This window comes from Hyperolius riggenbachi, chromosome 7 (genome assembly GCF_040937935.1).
Source record: "Hyperolius riggenbachi isolate aHypRig1 chromosome 7, aHypRig1.pri, whole genome shotgun sequence".
NCBI classification, from domain to species: domain Eukaryota; kingdom Metazoa; phylum Chordata; class Amphibia; order Anura; family Hyperoliidae; genus Hyperolius; species Hyperolius riggenbachi.
Window position 1 is genome coordinate 268,117,984 of NC_090652.1, and position 16,142 is coordinate 268,134,125.

Consider the following 16,142-nt stretch of genomic DNA (forward strand, 5'->3'; position numbering starts at 1 on the left):
AGCCTAGGTGCGCTAAGGGGCCCAACGTCCTATTCACAGGTCATTTTGAAGCATTTGTTTTCTAGACTACTCCTCGCGGTTTAGGGCCCCTAAAATGCCAGGGCAGTATAGGAACCCCACAAGTGACCCCATTTTAGAAAGAAGACACCCCAAGGTATTCCGTTAGGTGTATGGCGAGTTCATAGAAGATTTTATTTTTTGTCACAAGTTAGTGAAAAATGACACTTTGTGAAAAAAAAACAATAAAAATTAATTTCCGCTAACTTTTGACAAAAAATAAAATCTTCTATGAACTCGTCATACACCTAACAGAATACCTTGGGGTGTCTTTTTTTCTAAAATGGGGTCACTTGTGGGGTTCCTATACCGCCCTGGCATTTTACAGGCCCAAAACCGTGAGTAGTCTGGAAACCAAATGTCTCAAAATGACTGTTCAGGGGTATAAGCATCTGCAAATTTTGATGACAGGTGGTCTATGAGGGGGCGAATTTTGTGGAACCGGTCATAAGCAGGGTGGCCTTTTAGATGACAGGTTGTATTGGGCCTGATCTGATGGATAGGAGTGCTAGGGGGGTGACAGGAGGTGATTGATGGGTGTCTCAGGGGGTGGTTAGAGGGGAAAATAGATGCAATCAATGCACTGGGGAGGTGATCGGAAGGGGGTCTGAGGGGGATCTGAGGGATTGGCCGAGTGATCAGGAGCCCACACGGGGCAAATTGGGGCCTGATCTGATGGGTAGGTGTGCTAGGGGGTGACAGGAGGTGATTGATGGGTGTCTCAAGGTGTGATTAGAGGGGGGAATAGATGCAAGCAATGCACTGGCGAGGTGATCAGGGCTGGGGTCTGAGGGCATTCTGAGGGTGTGGGCGGGTGATTGAGTGCCCTAGGGGCAGATAGGGGTCTAATCTGATAGGTAGCAGTGACAGGGGGTGATTGATGGGTAATTAGTGGGTGTTTAGGGTAGAGAATAGATGGAAACACTGCGCTTGGGTGGTGATCTGATGTCGGATCTGCGGGCGATCTATTGGTGTGGGTGGGTGATCAGTTTGCCCGCAAGGGGCAGGTTAGGGGCTGATTGATGGGTGGCAGTGACAGCGGGTGATTGATGGGTGGAAGTGACAGGGGGTGATTGATGGGTGGCAGTGACAGGGGGTGATTGATGGGTGATTGATAGGTGATTGACAGGTAATCAGTGGGTTATTACAGGGGAGAACAGATGTAAATATTGCACTGGCGAATTGATAAGGGGGGGTCTGAGGGCAATCTGAGCGTGTAGGCGGGCGATTGGGTGCCCGCAAGGGGCAGATTAGGGTCTGATCTGATGGGTAACAGTGACAGGTGGTGATAGGGGGTGATTGATGGGTAATTAGTGGGTGTTTAGAGGAGAGAATAGATGTAAACGCTGCGCTTGGGTGGTGATCTGATGTCGGATCTGCGGGCGATCTATTGGTGTGGGTGGGTGATCAGATTGCCCGCAAGGGGCAGGTTAGGGGCTGATTGTTGGGTGGCAGTGACGGGGTGATTGATGGGTGATAGGTGATTGGCAGGTGATTGACAGGTGATCAGTGGGTTATTACAGGGAAGGACAGATGTAATTAATGCACTGGCGAATTGATAAGGGGGGGGTCTGAGGGCAATCTGAGCGTGTGGGCGGGTGATTGGGTGCCCGCAAGGGGCAGATTAGGGTCTGATCTGATAGGTAACAGTGACAGGTGGTGATAGGGGGTGATTGATGGGTGATTGATGGGTAATTAGTGGGTGTTTAGAGAAGATAACAGATGTAAACAATACATTTGGGAGGTAATCTGACGGCGGGTTTGCGGGCGATCTAATGGTGTGGGTGGGTGATCAGATTGCCCGCAAGGGGCAGGTTAGGGGCTGATTGATGGGTGGCAGTGACAGGGGGTGACAGGGGGTGATTGATGGGTGATAGGTGATTGGCAGGTGATTGACAGGTGATCAGTGGGTTATTACAGGGAAGAACAGATGTAATTAATGCACTGGTGAATTGATAAGGGGGGGTCAGAGGGCAATCTGAGCGTGTGGGCGGGTGATTGGGTGCCCGCAAGGGGCAGATTAGGGTCTGATCTGATAGGTAAAAGTGACAGGTGGTGATAGGGGGTGATTGATGGGTGATTGATGGGTAATTAGTGTGTGTTTAGAGGAGAGAATAGATGTAAACAATGGATTTGGGAGGTGATCTGATGTCGGATCTGCGGGCGATCTATTGGTGTGGGGGGGTGATCAGATTGCCCGCAAGGGGCAGGTTAGGGGCTGGCTGATGGGTGGCAGTGACAGGGGGTGATTGACGGGTGATTGACGGGTGATTGACAGGTGATTGACAGGTGATTGACAGGTGATCAGGGGGATAGATGCATACAGTAAACAGGGGGGGTGGTCTGGGGGGGGGGGTCTGGGGAGAATCTGAGGGGTGGGGGGTGATCAGGAGGGGGCAGGGAGCAGGGTGGGGGATAAAAAAAAAAATAGCGTTGACAGATAGTGACAGGGAGTGATTGATGGGTGATTAGGGGGGTGATTGGGTGCAAACAGGGGTCTGGGGGGTGGGCAGGGGGGGGGTCTGATGGGTGCTGTGGGCGATCTGGGGCAGGGGGGGGGGAAAATCAGTGTGCTTGGTGCAGACTAGGGTGGCTGCAGCCTGCCCTGGTGGTCCCTCGGACACTGGGACCACCAGGGCAGGAGGCAGCCTGTATAATACACTTTGTAAACATTACAAAGTGTATTATACACTTTGTATGCGGCGATCGCGGGGTTAACATCCCGCCGGCGCTTCCGTATGGCCGGCGTGTTGCGGCGGGTGAGCGGCGCCAGGCGGAGGCGGAGGATCGCGTCACTGATGACGCGATCGCTCCGCCCATGCCCCTACAAGGACCGCCGCCAATTGTCAATACGGCGGTCCTTGCGGGGTGCACTTCCCGGCCGCCAATTGTACATACGGCGGTCGGGAAGTGGTTAAAGAGACACTGTATAAAAAAAACAAAAAACAAACAAAACAAACAAACACTCCCCCCGGGGAATACTTACCTTGGGAGGGTGGGCTCTGGATCCTTATGAGGCTTCCCCTGTCCTCCTCTGTCCCTCAGTTCCAGCGCTGGCTTCTCCCAAAACCACAACCGACAAGGATTTATCTTCACCAGCTCTAGAACAGGCACAGTAGCTGCTCTCCGATCGGGCTCAGGCAGAAATAGCCGTCCGATCAGGTCTGCTCTACTGCACAGGTGCAAGTTGGATGCCCCTGTGTAATAAAGTGAACCTGATTGGGCTCAGCTATTTTGAACTAAGCCCGATCAGAAAGCTGCTACTGTGCCTGTGTTATTTACCTCGAGGGTGTTCAAGGGCTGACATTGCTGGAACGGAGCGATGGAGGAGGACGGGGGAAGCCTCTTTAAAGCGGACCCAAATCAAACATTTTTTTTAATTCAAAATATGTAGTTGCACCACTCTGACACATACAAAGATAAATAAACACTCCTTCACGCCTATGAGCTTTCAGTGCATGCTTTTCACCCTTCTCTTTTCATAACTACGGTTATACTGGTGGCAGCCATTAGCAATTCCTCCTTTGCCTGACACCTCTTACTCCACCAGTCTGCTGGATTCTGTCCCGGCAATATGAAAGGAAGGGAGGGGTTCCTCCAATAAATGTAAAATATTTTACATTTGTCATCATGCAGCTGAAAAAAACTGGGCTGTGGAGTCAGTATAACAATCTTCCGACTCCAACTCCGACACCGACTCCTTAGTTTATGAAACCACGACTTCGACTCCGGGTACCCAAAATGGCAATTTTGACTCCAACACCGACTCCTTAGTTTATGAAACCACGACTCCGACCTCGACTCCGACTCCTTAGTCTAATACTTAACAGGGCTGTGGAATTTGTACAAAAATCACCCGACTCCGACTCCTCAATTTATGAAATCAACGACTCCAACTCCGACTCCGGGAGCCCAAAATTGCCCCGACTCCTCTACTCCGACTCCAACTCCGACTCCACAGCCCTGGAAAAAAGGCTGCTCTTTATTATTATAATGTAGAAAATAGATTTTATTTCTGAAATCTTGTATTTTTAATTTGGGTCCACTGTAAGATCCAGAGGTTTCCCCCTCCCCCCCCTCCCAAGGTAAGTATCCCCCGGGGCTGCGGGGAGGAGGGGGGGGGCGTTATAGATTTTCGTTAACATTTGACATGCCTGAACAAAGGCCATGGGGACTAGATTTTTGAAATCTTGCATAATTTAACTTTATCAGTTAGCCATGAAAAGGTATTACTTTTAAAAACACTGTTCTTTTTTTAATCTATATCATCAACTGAAAACCTTCAAGCCTTCTGCACAGCAATGTACACATCTGTCTTCTTCAAATAGGGGTTACAGCACTGACTTGATTTGCTGTTTGCAGGTGAGGAAATGACCAAGAGAGCAGTGGTGACACTGCAGATCTGTTTCAGCACCATGGACAGCAGTAGCAGCAGCATACAGTACAGTACATGTAATTGGCCAATTAAATAGTAAATCAGTTAAGACTAATCATAGATCAAATAAGATGGAGGGACATGATGGGTCTGGGAAAGAAGGTACAATTAACCTATTAGCAGATGGCAAGGAAATGAACAGCGCTTCTTAAAAACAGATAAGTGCCTACCTGCAAGAGAGTGCAAGCCCACTTGTGGGATAAAATACACACCTAGCATACACCTGACCTGTCTACCACTGAAGGATGTTGGTTTCCTGTAACAGCTTGCATGCAACTTGTTAAGTACTCGTCCCTCCCACTGCGGAGAAGTCATCCTTGATGGGAGGGAACCTAACACTAACTAAATCCTAACCTATGTATATGCATAGCCTGGGTGCTGCCAATCAAGTAAAATAAAAAATTGAAAATTGCGCAAAAGGTGGATCAGCGCATCACCAGGCCGCCTCCGAATGGCCTCCAATCAGAGGGGCACTGAGCCCCCCCAGAAACTGCAAACGCACCTTGAACCCAAACAGAAGCTCTGCATATACACCAAAAGCAAAGCTGTTAAGTGGGAGCAGCTGACCAAAAATGAATTAAATTAGTACATGGCAAGGAAATGAACAGCGCTACTTAAAAACAGATAAGTGCCTACCTGCAAGAGAGTGCAAGCCCCACTTGTGCTATAAAATACACACCTAGCATACGCATGACCTGTCTACCACTGAAGCATGTTGGTTTCCTGTAACAGCTTGCATGCAACTTGTTAAGTACTCGTCCCTCCCACTGCGGAGAAGTCATCCTTGATGGGAGGGGACCTAACACTAACTAAATCCTAACCTATGTATATGCATAGCCTGGGTGCGGCCAATCAAGTAAAATCGAAAATTTAAAATTGCGCAACCCAGGCTATGCATATACATAGGTTAGGATTTAGTTAGTGTTAGGTCCCCTCCCATCAAGGAGGACTTCTCTGCAGTGGGAGGGATGAGTACTTAACAAGTTGCATGCAAGCTGTTAAAGAAAACCAACATCCTTCAGTGGTAGACAGGTCATGTGTATGCTAGGTGTGTATTTTATCCCACAAGTGGGGCTTGCACTCTCTTGCAGGTAGGCACTTATCTGTTTTTAAGTAGCGCTGTTCATTTCCTTGCCATGTACTAATTTAATTCGTTTTTGGTCAGCTGCTCCCACTTAACAGCTTTGCTTTTGGTGTATATGCAGAGCTTCTGTTTGGGTTCAAGGTGCGTCTGCAGTTTCTGGGGGGGCTCAGCGCACCTCTGATTGGAGGCCATTCGGGGCGGCCTGGTGATGCGCTGATCCACCTTTTGCGTAACCTATTAGCAGCCCTGCACACATTATCTCGGGATGGATAATACGTGTCAGGGTGCCTTCTTACGGCATATGCTGTTTAGCTGCCTAAGGGTTTGTTTCCACTATGGCAAATTCGTATGCATTATCTGCATTCAAATTCGCATAGCAGTGTATTTCAATGGGCCTTTTTTGATTACAGGCAAAATTTGCTTCCCCCTACAGGCGAAAAAAAAGGACGCCTCTGTTACAATTTTCCGTGTGGTTTACACGTTTTTGCATTAACACATACGTGTTTTTGCATGCAGTAGTCAATAGTAATGAATGGTGACGGGAAAAAAAAATTGCGTATGCATGCAAATTTTTTTCTATGCGGGTTTGCCTAGGTATAGTGGAAACAGTATAGTAAGTATTATGAAAATCTGTTGAAAAAGATGACCCCTTCGATCAAGGTTTTTTTTTTTTGGCTGTTGTTGATTGAATATTGACCAGGAAAGGTTGCTCTTTGGGAGATTAAGTGCAAAGTAGGTCATCTCGGTGCCATGAATCTGCTCGTAGCGCCTCAGTTGGGTGCCACTATAGTGACAATGCTATAGTCTGTGGCCTGTACAAAGGTAATTCGGGTTACCAGCGATCACTGCAGCCAAATTACTTCTCCCTCCAAGTTGCTTCAACTCCGAGGGGGAATAATATTTAATACCGCTGGGAATTTCAGTGACAGCAGGGTGAGCCGTCAATCGATTTACTCTGCGCCCAACTCACCCAGCATACTAATACATACGCGATTGAGTGTGCTGGAGTGTGTGTGTATGGGGTGAGGGAGAGGAGGCAGGAGAGGGGTCGGTGGAAATGGCATGAGGCCATGGTAGCTATGATATGGAGCTGGATATTAGATTGGCATCAGGTACAGTAGATATTGGGCGCATACCACATCTAGTTAGTGTATACTCAACTTAAACATGTACACAACATTCTAAAATAAATTCTAGGCAGCCTCAGCACCCTGTTACCAAATCAAGCATTGAAGCAGGGGCTAGAGAATAATAAAATATGGCTGAGGCAGAAGGATATGTTGCTAAGGCAGAAGGAGGTGTTTCTGGGGAAGAAGAATATGTTGATGAAGCAGAAGGAGGTGTGGCAGAGGCAGAATGATATGTGGATGAGAGATAAGGAGGTGTGACTGGGACAGAAGGGTATGTGGCTGGTCTTCCCTGCATGGAGGTCCATCTCTCTCCAGGAACCCATTGAGGCACTGTAGGGTGCCAGTGTTCTTTATCAGCAGTGTGGCTACAGTGTGGTGTTTTGACTACCACAGCTTTCCACACATCTTCAGGAGCCGAATCCTGGTCCATTGAAATTAATAGGAAGCTGTGTGTGTACATTTTCCTATTTGCCATCAGTCTGACAGGCATTCATCAGACAGTCTGGATGGCCAGACACATGTTTTTTATGTCACAACATTGGGTCAGCATCACTATCAGGCTCTGCAAAAAAAGATGGCAGTTCTTTCAGTTTGAAAAAGAGCTTGATAGCTCGAAGCAGCGGCCTGTCACTGCTGCCTTTCATTTTTATGCAATAAAAGAGCATATTTACTACTAAAGTGGTGCCGACCCAATTTTTTCGACCGATGATTGTATACCCCTTGAGACACGGGTGGGGGTTGTGGATTGACAATGATTAGTCCTTTTGAAGGGTGCTCCTCTATACCTTGTCTACATGTATTTTATGTGAAATTTTGATAAAGCACTTGACATGGATGTGCACACATGCACGCACAGTGTGTGAGATGTGGGACTTAGGAAATAATGATCTTTTATAAAAAAAAAACAGTGTGCAACTGTCACTCTCCAAGCCACATTTATATAAGAATTATCCCCTTAGTCACCACACACAATAGGTAGCCAAGAAGAAATTGCCTTTGAGCTTGGCGATCTGCTTTCAGGTGAACATCCAAACTGACTTTTAATATGAGGGGAAGGTGGGGGAGGATCACCTTGCAAACCATCTCCGCACAGGTAAATAAATATTAGGGGTTATCATAAAGTGTTAAATAGTATAAAGGGTTAAATAGTAAGATGTTTAAAAAGACACCATGCCACCATGCATGTTTTGTTAGCGTCTTGTTCGGTCGTCCAGGTCTATTTTCCCAATATTCATTTTTACAGTCTTTCTGTCCTTCTTTATTATGAGTTTTCTCAGCCTTTGAGAGGCTCGATATGTTAGACCCAATGTTCCAAAGGCAAGGAAATTAACCTCTGATAATTGAATCTCAGAGTGCTCAAGTCAGGTCAGCAGCTGATGAATTCTGACTGGTGGATGCGTTTTGCTATCGACGCTGATCATTGTTTTTTTTTTGCACTTATTGAATTCTCAAGTCTGTAGACCGTCAGCCCAGTTCTTTCAGATCTAGTGACACACACTGTTAGTCATTGTCAATTGACAAGTGTATGGGATGCAGGGAGGGGGAGGGGCCCTGTGACAGGAGCAAGCATCTGTCACACACAGAGAAATTTGCCATTCAGCTTGGCTGTGACAGAACAGCACATATAAAGATCCAGGGGGAGGGGGAAATCCACACTTTTGCTTTTATGCTTGTCATATTTTCCAAGACATGTTTATTCCCCCCCTTCCCCCTCCACTGCCATGATCTACAAATCCTGCTGGCATGGTTAGCATTCCCTGGGTAGATTTTTCCCTGTGAAACCCCTGCCTCCCTTTCTGGTTGGTTTCAGAGACCGAAAAAGGAAAATTAATCCATGCCAGCAAGATGGATTTTGCCGTGACAGTGATGAGCTTGAGAGATGCAGCGTCGTTGGACGAGGCTGAATAGCTCTGGGCACTAAGCTCAGCTTGTTCAGATAGCATTAGTGTGACAACAGAGCAGATATGGAGGGCTGCACAGCAAAGAGCTGCTGACGCCAAAACGCACAGCCTGCGCCACTTTATTTTTTATTTAATGATTCCACGTTACAATAGGCAGATAAATGGGTTTTGGATGCCGGTCGGAGTCAATAAATAGAATTTGCAGTGGCTTTTGTGACCGGCGGAGCCATGCTGTCTACGAGCAGTGAGCAATTCCAAGAGCTATGTCACCAGGTAAGGCCTCAAGGGTTCCTCTCTGTTCAGCTTTTTTTCTCACTGTGTTTTTTATTCCTGGCCTTTGCCTGATTATATATTTTAGCCTGTCCCCCTCTAGAGCAGGCAAGGCATACCAACTATGGGCATGTTGTGGGCTTTCTCTTAGAGGTGCCCCCTGGTTCCCCTTGAAATGGCAGGCCAGTGGTTTGTAGGGATTTGTGGTTCATTGGAGGTTGGCGATAGGAACCTCATTTTTCGTGTTCGAGTTTTCAGTTGGCATTCTAAAATGTTGGCAAGGGTGCCCTGAACGTGTACTTCCTGCCAAGGAAATATTAGGGCTTTTTATCCTTTGCACGTTAAAATTTGAGGGTCCAACTCATACAGTGATCAGCCAAAACATTGAAACCACCTGTCTAATATTGTGTAGGTCACAGTTGTGACCTTTCGACGGTTTCTGTGGTATCTGACACCAAAACATTAGCAAGAGATGTAAGTTGTGAAGTGGAGCCTCCAGTGATTGGACAGATGCTCGTTTGGATTCAAATCTAGGGAACTTGGAGGCAAAAAAACTGCCCCATGGGCCTGTTCTGAGACTGGGTGAAAACACTCTTAGTGCTAGACAGGTTTCAGGGTGAGCACTCTGCGTAGCCAGCTGCAATATGTTGTGTGATCTAACACTTTACCCAGCAAATTGTTCTACAGTAGCTGAGCCATTCTGTGAGATCAGATCAGACAGGCTTCTCTGCCCTCCCCACATGCATCTCTGCGTCTGTGGCGGCCATGACCTTATCTCTAGTTCCGTTGTTCTTCCTTTGACTGTTTTTAGTAGTTACTAATCATTGCATATCAGGAACACCACACAATACTCCACATCTCAGTGATGCTCTGACCCAGTTGTCTACCCATCACAAACTGACCTTTCTCAAAGTCACTCATATCCTTATGCTTACACATGCTTCCAACACACTACCATCAAGATCTGGCTATTTACTTGCAGCCTAATATATCCCACCTCTAGTGAAATTAAATTTTAACCAGATAAATAGTTTTTACTTGAAACCTTCATTTAATATTTTGCTGGTTTTAATCTTCTGCTTGATCAGTAGGTCCTTTTCACACACTGACTGAGTCTCTCGCAACTAGTTGCAGCAGTTTGATGCTAACCATAGCAGCTAGTTGGTGTGACTGATCACTAGTGATTTTGACTAGTTGCCGTTATTGGCCATGCCATTAAAATATACTGAAATGAAGTTGCAGCTGCTAGTTGGCCAATGAGTCACTTGTGTGACCTGGTCTTAAATGTTAATTAATTCATAATTAAAGTAAACCTGAGATGAATGGGTCAAAATGATTCTTACTGTCCTGGGGCTTCATTTAGCCCCCTGTAGTCTGTCTGCTCCCTTGATGTTCTTCAAGCCCCCTTCGTTGTGCCACTGTGAAGTTTGTGATCCAGTGGGGTTGACGACTACTGCGCATGCGCAGTCCCATCTATGCGCAGCACCTGATCATGCTCAGATGGCCTGCCCAAGTGTATATACAGTTTAAATGAACTGTGCTTGCGCAGAACTAAGCCAGGTTGTGGACTTTATGGGGCTAACAGCAGCACAGTGAAGGTGGCGGGAGAACATTGAGGGGGGAGATGGACAGGGGCTGGAAGAAGCCCTAGGTAAATAAAAATACTTTTGACCCAATTGTCTTAGGTACACTTTAACTGGAGAGTCCACTTTGGTTATAAAATTACCATAAATATAGATATGAGTTACATGAATCTTTTTGCATACGTTTAATATTATTAAAAGTTACATCTTCATTTAAACATGCAGTCAGGATAGAATTTCCACAACGTACAGCTTAAATCGTTTTTTTGTTCCCAGTTTTGGTAATCTGTGTAAACTTGCGTAGGTAATTGGTCGGAAAGGTCAGAAAGAGCAAGAGCCCTTGTTATTCATTTTTGACACCTAGAAAGCAAACTTGACTCTCCCATCTGCCACTTCCTGTTAGAATTTTTTTTCGCTGTGTTTTACATAAACATAAAAACAAAGTAATGAAGCTGAAAGATTTATTAATCCTCGAAATATGCCTCTGACAAGCGCCACACAAAAAGTGGGATGCGAAAGTTTGGGCAACCTTTGTTAATCGTCATGATTTTCCTGTATAAATCGTTGGTTGTTGAGATAAAAAATGTCAATGAATATATCATATAGGAGACACACACACTAGTGAAATTAAGTTTATTGGATTTACAGAAAGTGTGCAATAATTGTTTAAATAAAATTATGCAAGTGCATAAATTTGGGCACCACAAAAAATGAATAAAATCAATATTTAGTAGATCATCCTTTTGCAGAAATTACAGCCTCTAAACGCTTCCTGTAGGTTCTAATGAGAGTCTGGATTCTGGTTAAAGGTATATTGGACAATTCCTCTTTACAAAACATCTCTAGTTCATTCAGGTTTGATGGGTTCCGAGCATGGACAACTCTCTTTAACTCACACCACAGATTTTCAATTATATTCAGGTCTGGGGACTGAGATAGCCATTCCAGAATATTGTACTTGTTCCTCTGCATGAATGGCTTAGTGGATTTTGAGCAGTGTTTAGGGTTGTTGTCTTGTTGAAAGATCCAGCCCCGGCTTCAGCTTTGGCACTGATTCCTGGACATTGGTCTCCAGAATCTGCTAATATTGAGTGGAATCCATGCGTCCTCAACTTTGACAAGATTCCCAGTCCCCGTGGGGCTGTGCACTGGCCACACAGCTCAACAGCATGATGGAACCACCACCATATTTTACTGTAGGTAGCAGGTGTTATTCTTGGAATGCTGTGTTCTTTTTACTTCATGCATAACGTCCCTTGTTATGCCCAAATAACTTAATTTTTGTTTCATCAGTCCACAGCACGTTATTCCAAAATGATGCTGCCTTGTCCAAATGTGTTTTAACATACCTCAAGCAGCTCTGTTTGTGCTGTAGGTGGAGAAAAGTCTTCCTCTGCATCACTCTCGCATACAGCATCTCCTTGTGTAAAGTGCGCCGAATGGTTGAGCGATGCGCAGTGACTCCATCTGCAGCAAGATGATGTTGTAGGTCTTTGGTGCTGGTATGTGGGTTGACTCTGACTGTTCTCACCATTCATTGCTTCTTTTTATCCAAGATTTTTCTTGGTCTGCCACTTCGAGCCTTAACTTGAACTGAGCCTGTGGTTTTCCATTTCCTAAATATGTTCCTAACTGTGGAAACAGACAGCTGAAATCTCTAAGACAGCTTTCTGTATATTTCCCCTAAACCATGATGGTGAACAATCTTTGACTTCAGGTCATTTAAGAGATATTTTGAGACCCCCATGTTGCTATTCTTCAGAGAAAATTAAAAGAGGCGGAAAACTTACAATTGACTCCCTTAAATACTCTTTCTAATAATTGGATTCACCTCTGTATTTAAGTCAGGGGTCACTGAGTTTACCAAGCTAATTTGAGTTCCAATAATTAGTTCTAAAGGTTTAAACAATTGTTGTGCACTTTCTGTAAATCCAATAAACTTCATTTCATTCACTTCTCAAATATCACTGTGTGTGTCACCTATAATATGATATATTTAACTGACATTTTTTAATCGTAGCAACCAACGATTTATACAGGAGAATCCTGACGATTAACAAGGTTGCCCAAACTTTCGCATCCCACTGTTTATACAGTATGGCAACTCTCATGTCTTTAGTCTGGGAGATTTTACTTTGATGTTTTATGCACATTATTTTGCATACTGGTGGTTCCTCTGAGGAAGCCCTTTCTTTAAGGTGAAACTTGGTAGCTTTCAGCTGCGTGCTTACGTGCATGTGTGTAAGATATGTACATGTTTAAATCATATCACAGGGTTCCTAACAGACACTGTGATAAAGGTGTGCCCAGGTTTGCTGCCAATGAATAGATTAGGGCAAAGGTCAAGCCTTTAAGGGCAAGCCTTGGAATCCTGGGATTTGTAGTGCTGTTAGCACTGTGTTTCACTTGTAGGATTTGAGACTGGTGTGGCTTGTTGAAACATTTGGTTCCTTCTGAGTGGGAGAACCAGGGCATGCTGATACTTATAGTACTAGTGCAACCAAAAGGTTAGGCCACTGGAGCATGCTGGGAGTTCTGTCCCCGCTCAACTGAGAAGGCAGCATTTTTCTTCACATGATGGTTCTTCCTCAGCCAGTAGGCCAGCGTCTGTTGAACATGTAATTCTTCTATGGCTACAAGGACTCAGCAGCAAATATGAGAACCTTACTGTGCTTTGTTTACCTAAATAATATGGTAACAGTGTAAGACTAGGATTTATAAGGCTCTTCTATCAGATATCGTTTGTCAGGAGGTCAAAATTCAATAGCAGAATTTAGGTCATGGAAGCCGCAACTGGCAGAGATCGAAGAGATTGTTTTCCTACAGGCTGCCCATGCGTGAACCTCAAAGCATCACATAAAGAGGTAGAAACTGATATCGATAAAACACGTGAGTCTTAGAAAACAAATGACAGTTCTAACTTACATGCAAATAACAGGTTTTAAATGAGGATTGTTTGAATGAATAATGACTTCATACAGAAACTAGAATTACATCATTAGGGTTATAACTCTATCTACCATAGCAGACCATGTGACTGACATGGGTCCCAGAACAGCACTAGTCTACTTTAGAAGACCCAGCAGGAAACCGCATAGGGAAATTCAGCCAACATGATTGGATGGATAGCACCCTCTCGGACTGCTAGGGTTGCAATAGGTTGTAGTAAGCTACGCCCGTACTATTTGGCCAATCACAACACATTATGTTGCAGAGGGTGCTGTGATTGGAGGACTGTCTAGTTTAGGAGGATACTATAGTGCTATGTTTATATGATCTTATGATTTTATCTCTATCTTCATGGATATCTACTCACAATTCTATGCCTCTGAAGAGGTAGCAGTATAGCTACGAAACGTGCGTTGGGCTGCTGATATTACAGTTTTTGAACATGATCATGGAATCCATGTTTTATTGGTGTCAATGTACTTGACTTTTAGAAATGTTGAGTGAATGTTGGCAGTTGGAAAAAGCTGTAAACAGCTGGTATTTCCAACAATGCAACAAGGCTCCCACAGTGTGATGTCAGAACCATGGTCCTGACATCACACTGTGGGAGGGGTTTCACCACAATATCAGCCATACAGAGCCCCCTGATGATCTGTTTGAGAAAAGGAATAGATTTATCATGGGAAAGGGGGTATCAGCTACTGATTGGGATGAAGTTCAATTCTTGCTTACAGTTTCTCTTTAAGTGTGAACTTGCCCATTAATAAGTTCTCTTTAAATCAGTTTTTCTGTGCAGGAAATGGGCTAGAACCAATCAAGTAAGGCCTTAGGAGGGCTTTTCCATCCCTTGATTTCCTCCCCTTTATACACATAGGACCATAGTCACAAAAGTCAAGCAAAGTTGCTGTGTGGAGACAACATGCAGCAATTTTACTTATGCTGGCAAGGTACATGGCAATTTTACCGATACTTACATTAACAAGGTAGTGGGCATTGCATAATTAGCACTTCCAACTCAGAGAGCTCACAGCAATTTTACCAATACTTTCTCGCAGTGCTGCTCGGATACCACTTTTCACTATGTGGATCTAATTCGGATCCAGATATCCGATTCGGGTCGGATATCCGAGTTTAAAATTTTCCAATTCAGATCCGAATCGGATATCCGAAGTTCAATATCCAGCCGGATTCAGATATCCGGATAGAAAACCGGAAGTGACCTGAAAATGGCAAAAAACCCTTTTGGAGTTCCCTCTCTCTCTCTCTCTCTATCTCTCTATCTCTCTCTCTGCCTGGATGCCTTCGAAAGGGATTTTTGCCATTGAAGGTGATTTTGGCTTTTGCTCGGATATCTGAACTAACTATCCGCCCGGATTTCGGATTTCCGATGGGAAATCCAAGTTTGCTCGGATAGTCTATTCGGATTTAAAAAAATATCCAAATTGCTATTCAAAGTTTGGATAGTGGAAAAAGTTCGGATTATCTGGGTAGTTTGGATATCCGGATTCCGGATGAGCACCACTGCTTTCACGCACTTGTCTGTTTTCTTGTGTTTTCTGCACAGAAAAAAAACAGTTTTAAACTGAGAACTCATGTTAATCAATGAGCTAGTTCACACTTAATTCGTTTTCTCGCATGCAGAAAAAAAAATGATCGCAAAACACAGCCGAACCGCTCTGGTATGCACTAGGCCATCCTGCAGGATAAATCTGCACATTTTGTCAGCTTTATCTATCAATTACAATAGCTGTTGTGAAAAAACTTGTGTTTTCCTGCTTACAAACACACATGGTGTGCAGAAACGCACTCAGTAAACTGAAAGATGTGTGTCCCCTACCTAATGCACGCTATGCAGGTAGCGTAATGGGTTACCCTAGCAATTCACAGGTTACCTAGGTAACATGGGCAGCACTAATTGCATAACGTGCGTTACCCTGTCAGTGTAAGCATCTGTAAATTTGCCATGTGCTCTCTGTGCACCAGAACTTTACTGGACTTGGATGAATATGACCAAAGCAGGATCATCCACCAACCTAGGCCTTTTTTTATTTATATAGCAGTATGAACTGGGCCTTACACTACAGTCTGACTATAGAGAAAGTGATTAAGAGGGGTAGTACTAAGTAGGATTGGAACTGTACATACAAATGTTTATCGTATCATGTTACATGTAGAGATGTAGCGAACGGTTCGCCGGCGAACGGTTCCAGGCGAACTTTGGGGGCCTGGACCAAGCGAACTTTTGCGGAAGTTCAATTCGCCCCATAATGCACTATGAGGGTCAACTTTGACCCTCTGCATCACAGTCAGCAGGCACATTGTAGCCATTCAGGCTACACTAAGCCCTGGAGCCCCACCCCACCCTTACATAAGGCAGGTTTGCCGGTCATTACACCCACTCGTGTGCCTGCTAGAGACAGACTAGGGACAGCTGCTGCAGACTTGTTCTCCTAGGGCAGTGATGGCTAACCTTGGCACTCCAGCTGTGACAAAACTACAAATCCCATCACGGCTCTGCCTCCCCTGAGTTATGCTTAGAGCTGCCAGAGTATTGCAATGCCTCATGGGATTTGTAGTTCCACCACAGCTGGAGTGCCAAGGTTAGCCATCACTGTCCTAGGGAAAGATTAGTTAGGCTCTTGGCTTGCTCCTGGCTGATTGTTATTGCTAAAATAGCACCCCTCAACAGCTCTTTTGGGAGCTCTAATGTTTTCCTGATGTGTTTTTTTTGTG

General features: G+C 44.9%; 1 protein-coding gene across 6 annotated transcripts in view; it reads left to right on the plus strand.

Moving 5' to 3' along the window:
• Positions 1-16,142, plus strand: part of SLC4A10 (solute carrier family 4 member 10) — a 289,049-nt gene that overhangs the window by 80,861 nt on the left and 192,046 nt on the right. Inside the window, exon 1 of one of the 6 annotated variants that reach the window (XM_068245666.1) lies at positions 8,344-8,880. The exons of the other annotated variants lie outside the window; for them this stretch is intronic. Coding sequence (XP_068101767.1) covers positions 8,836-8,880 — 45 coding nt within the window. The 5' untranslated portion in view covers positions 8,344-8,835. Of the gene's footprint in view, positions 1-8,343; positions 8,881-16,142 lie in introns of those variants that run through there. 6 annotated transcript variants of the gene reach the window in all.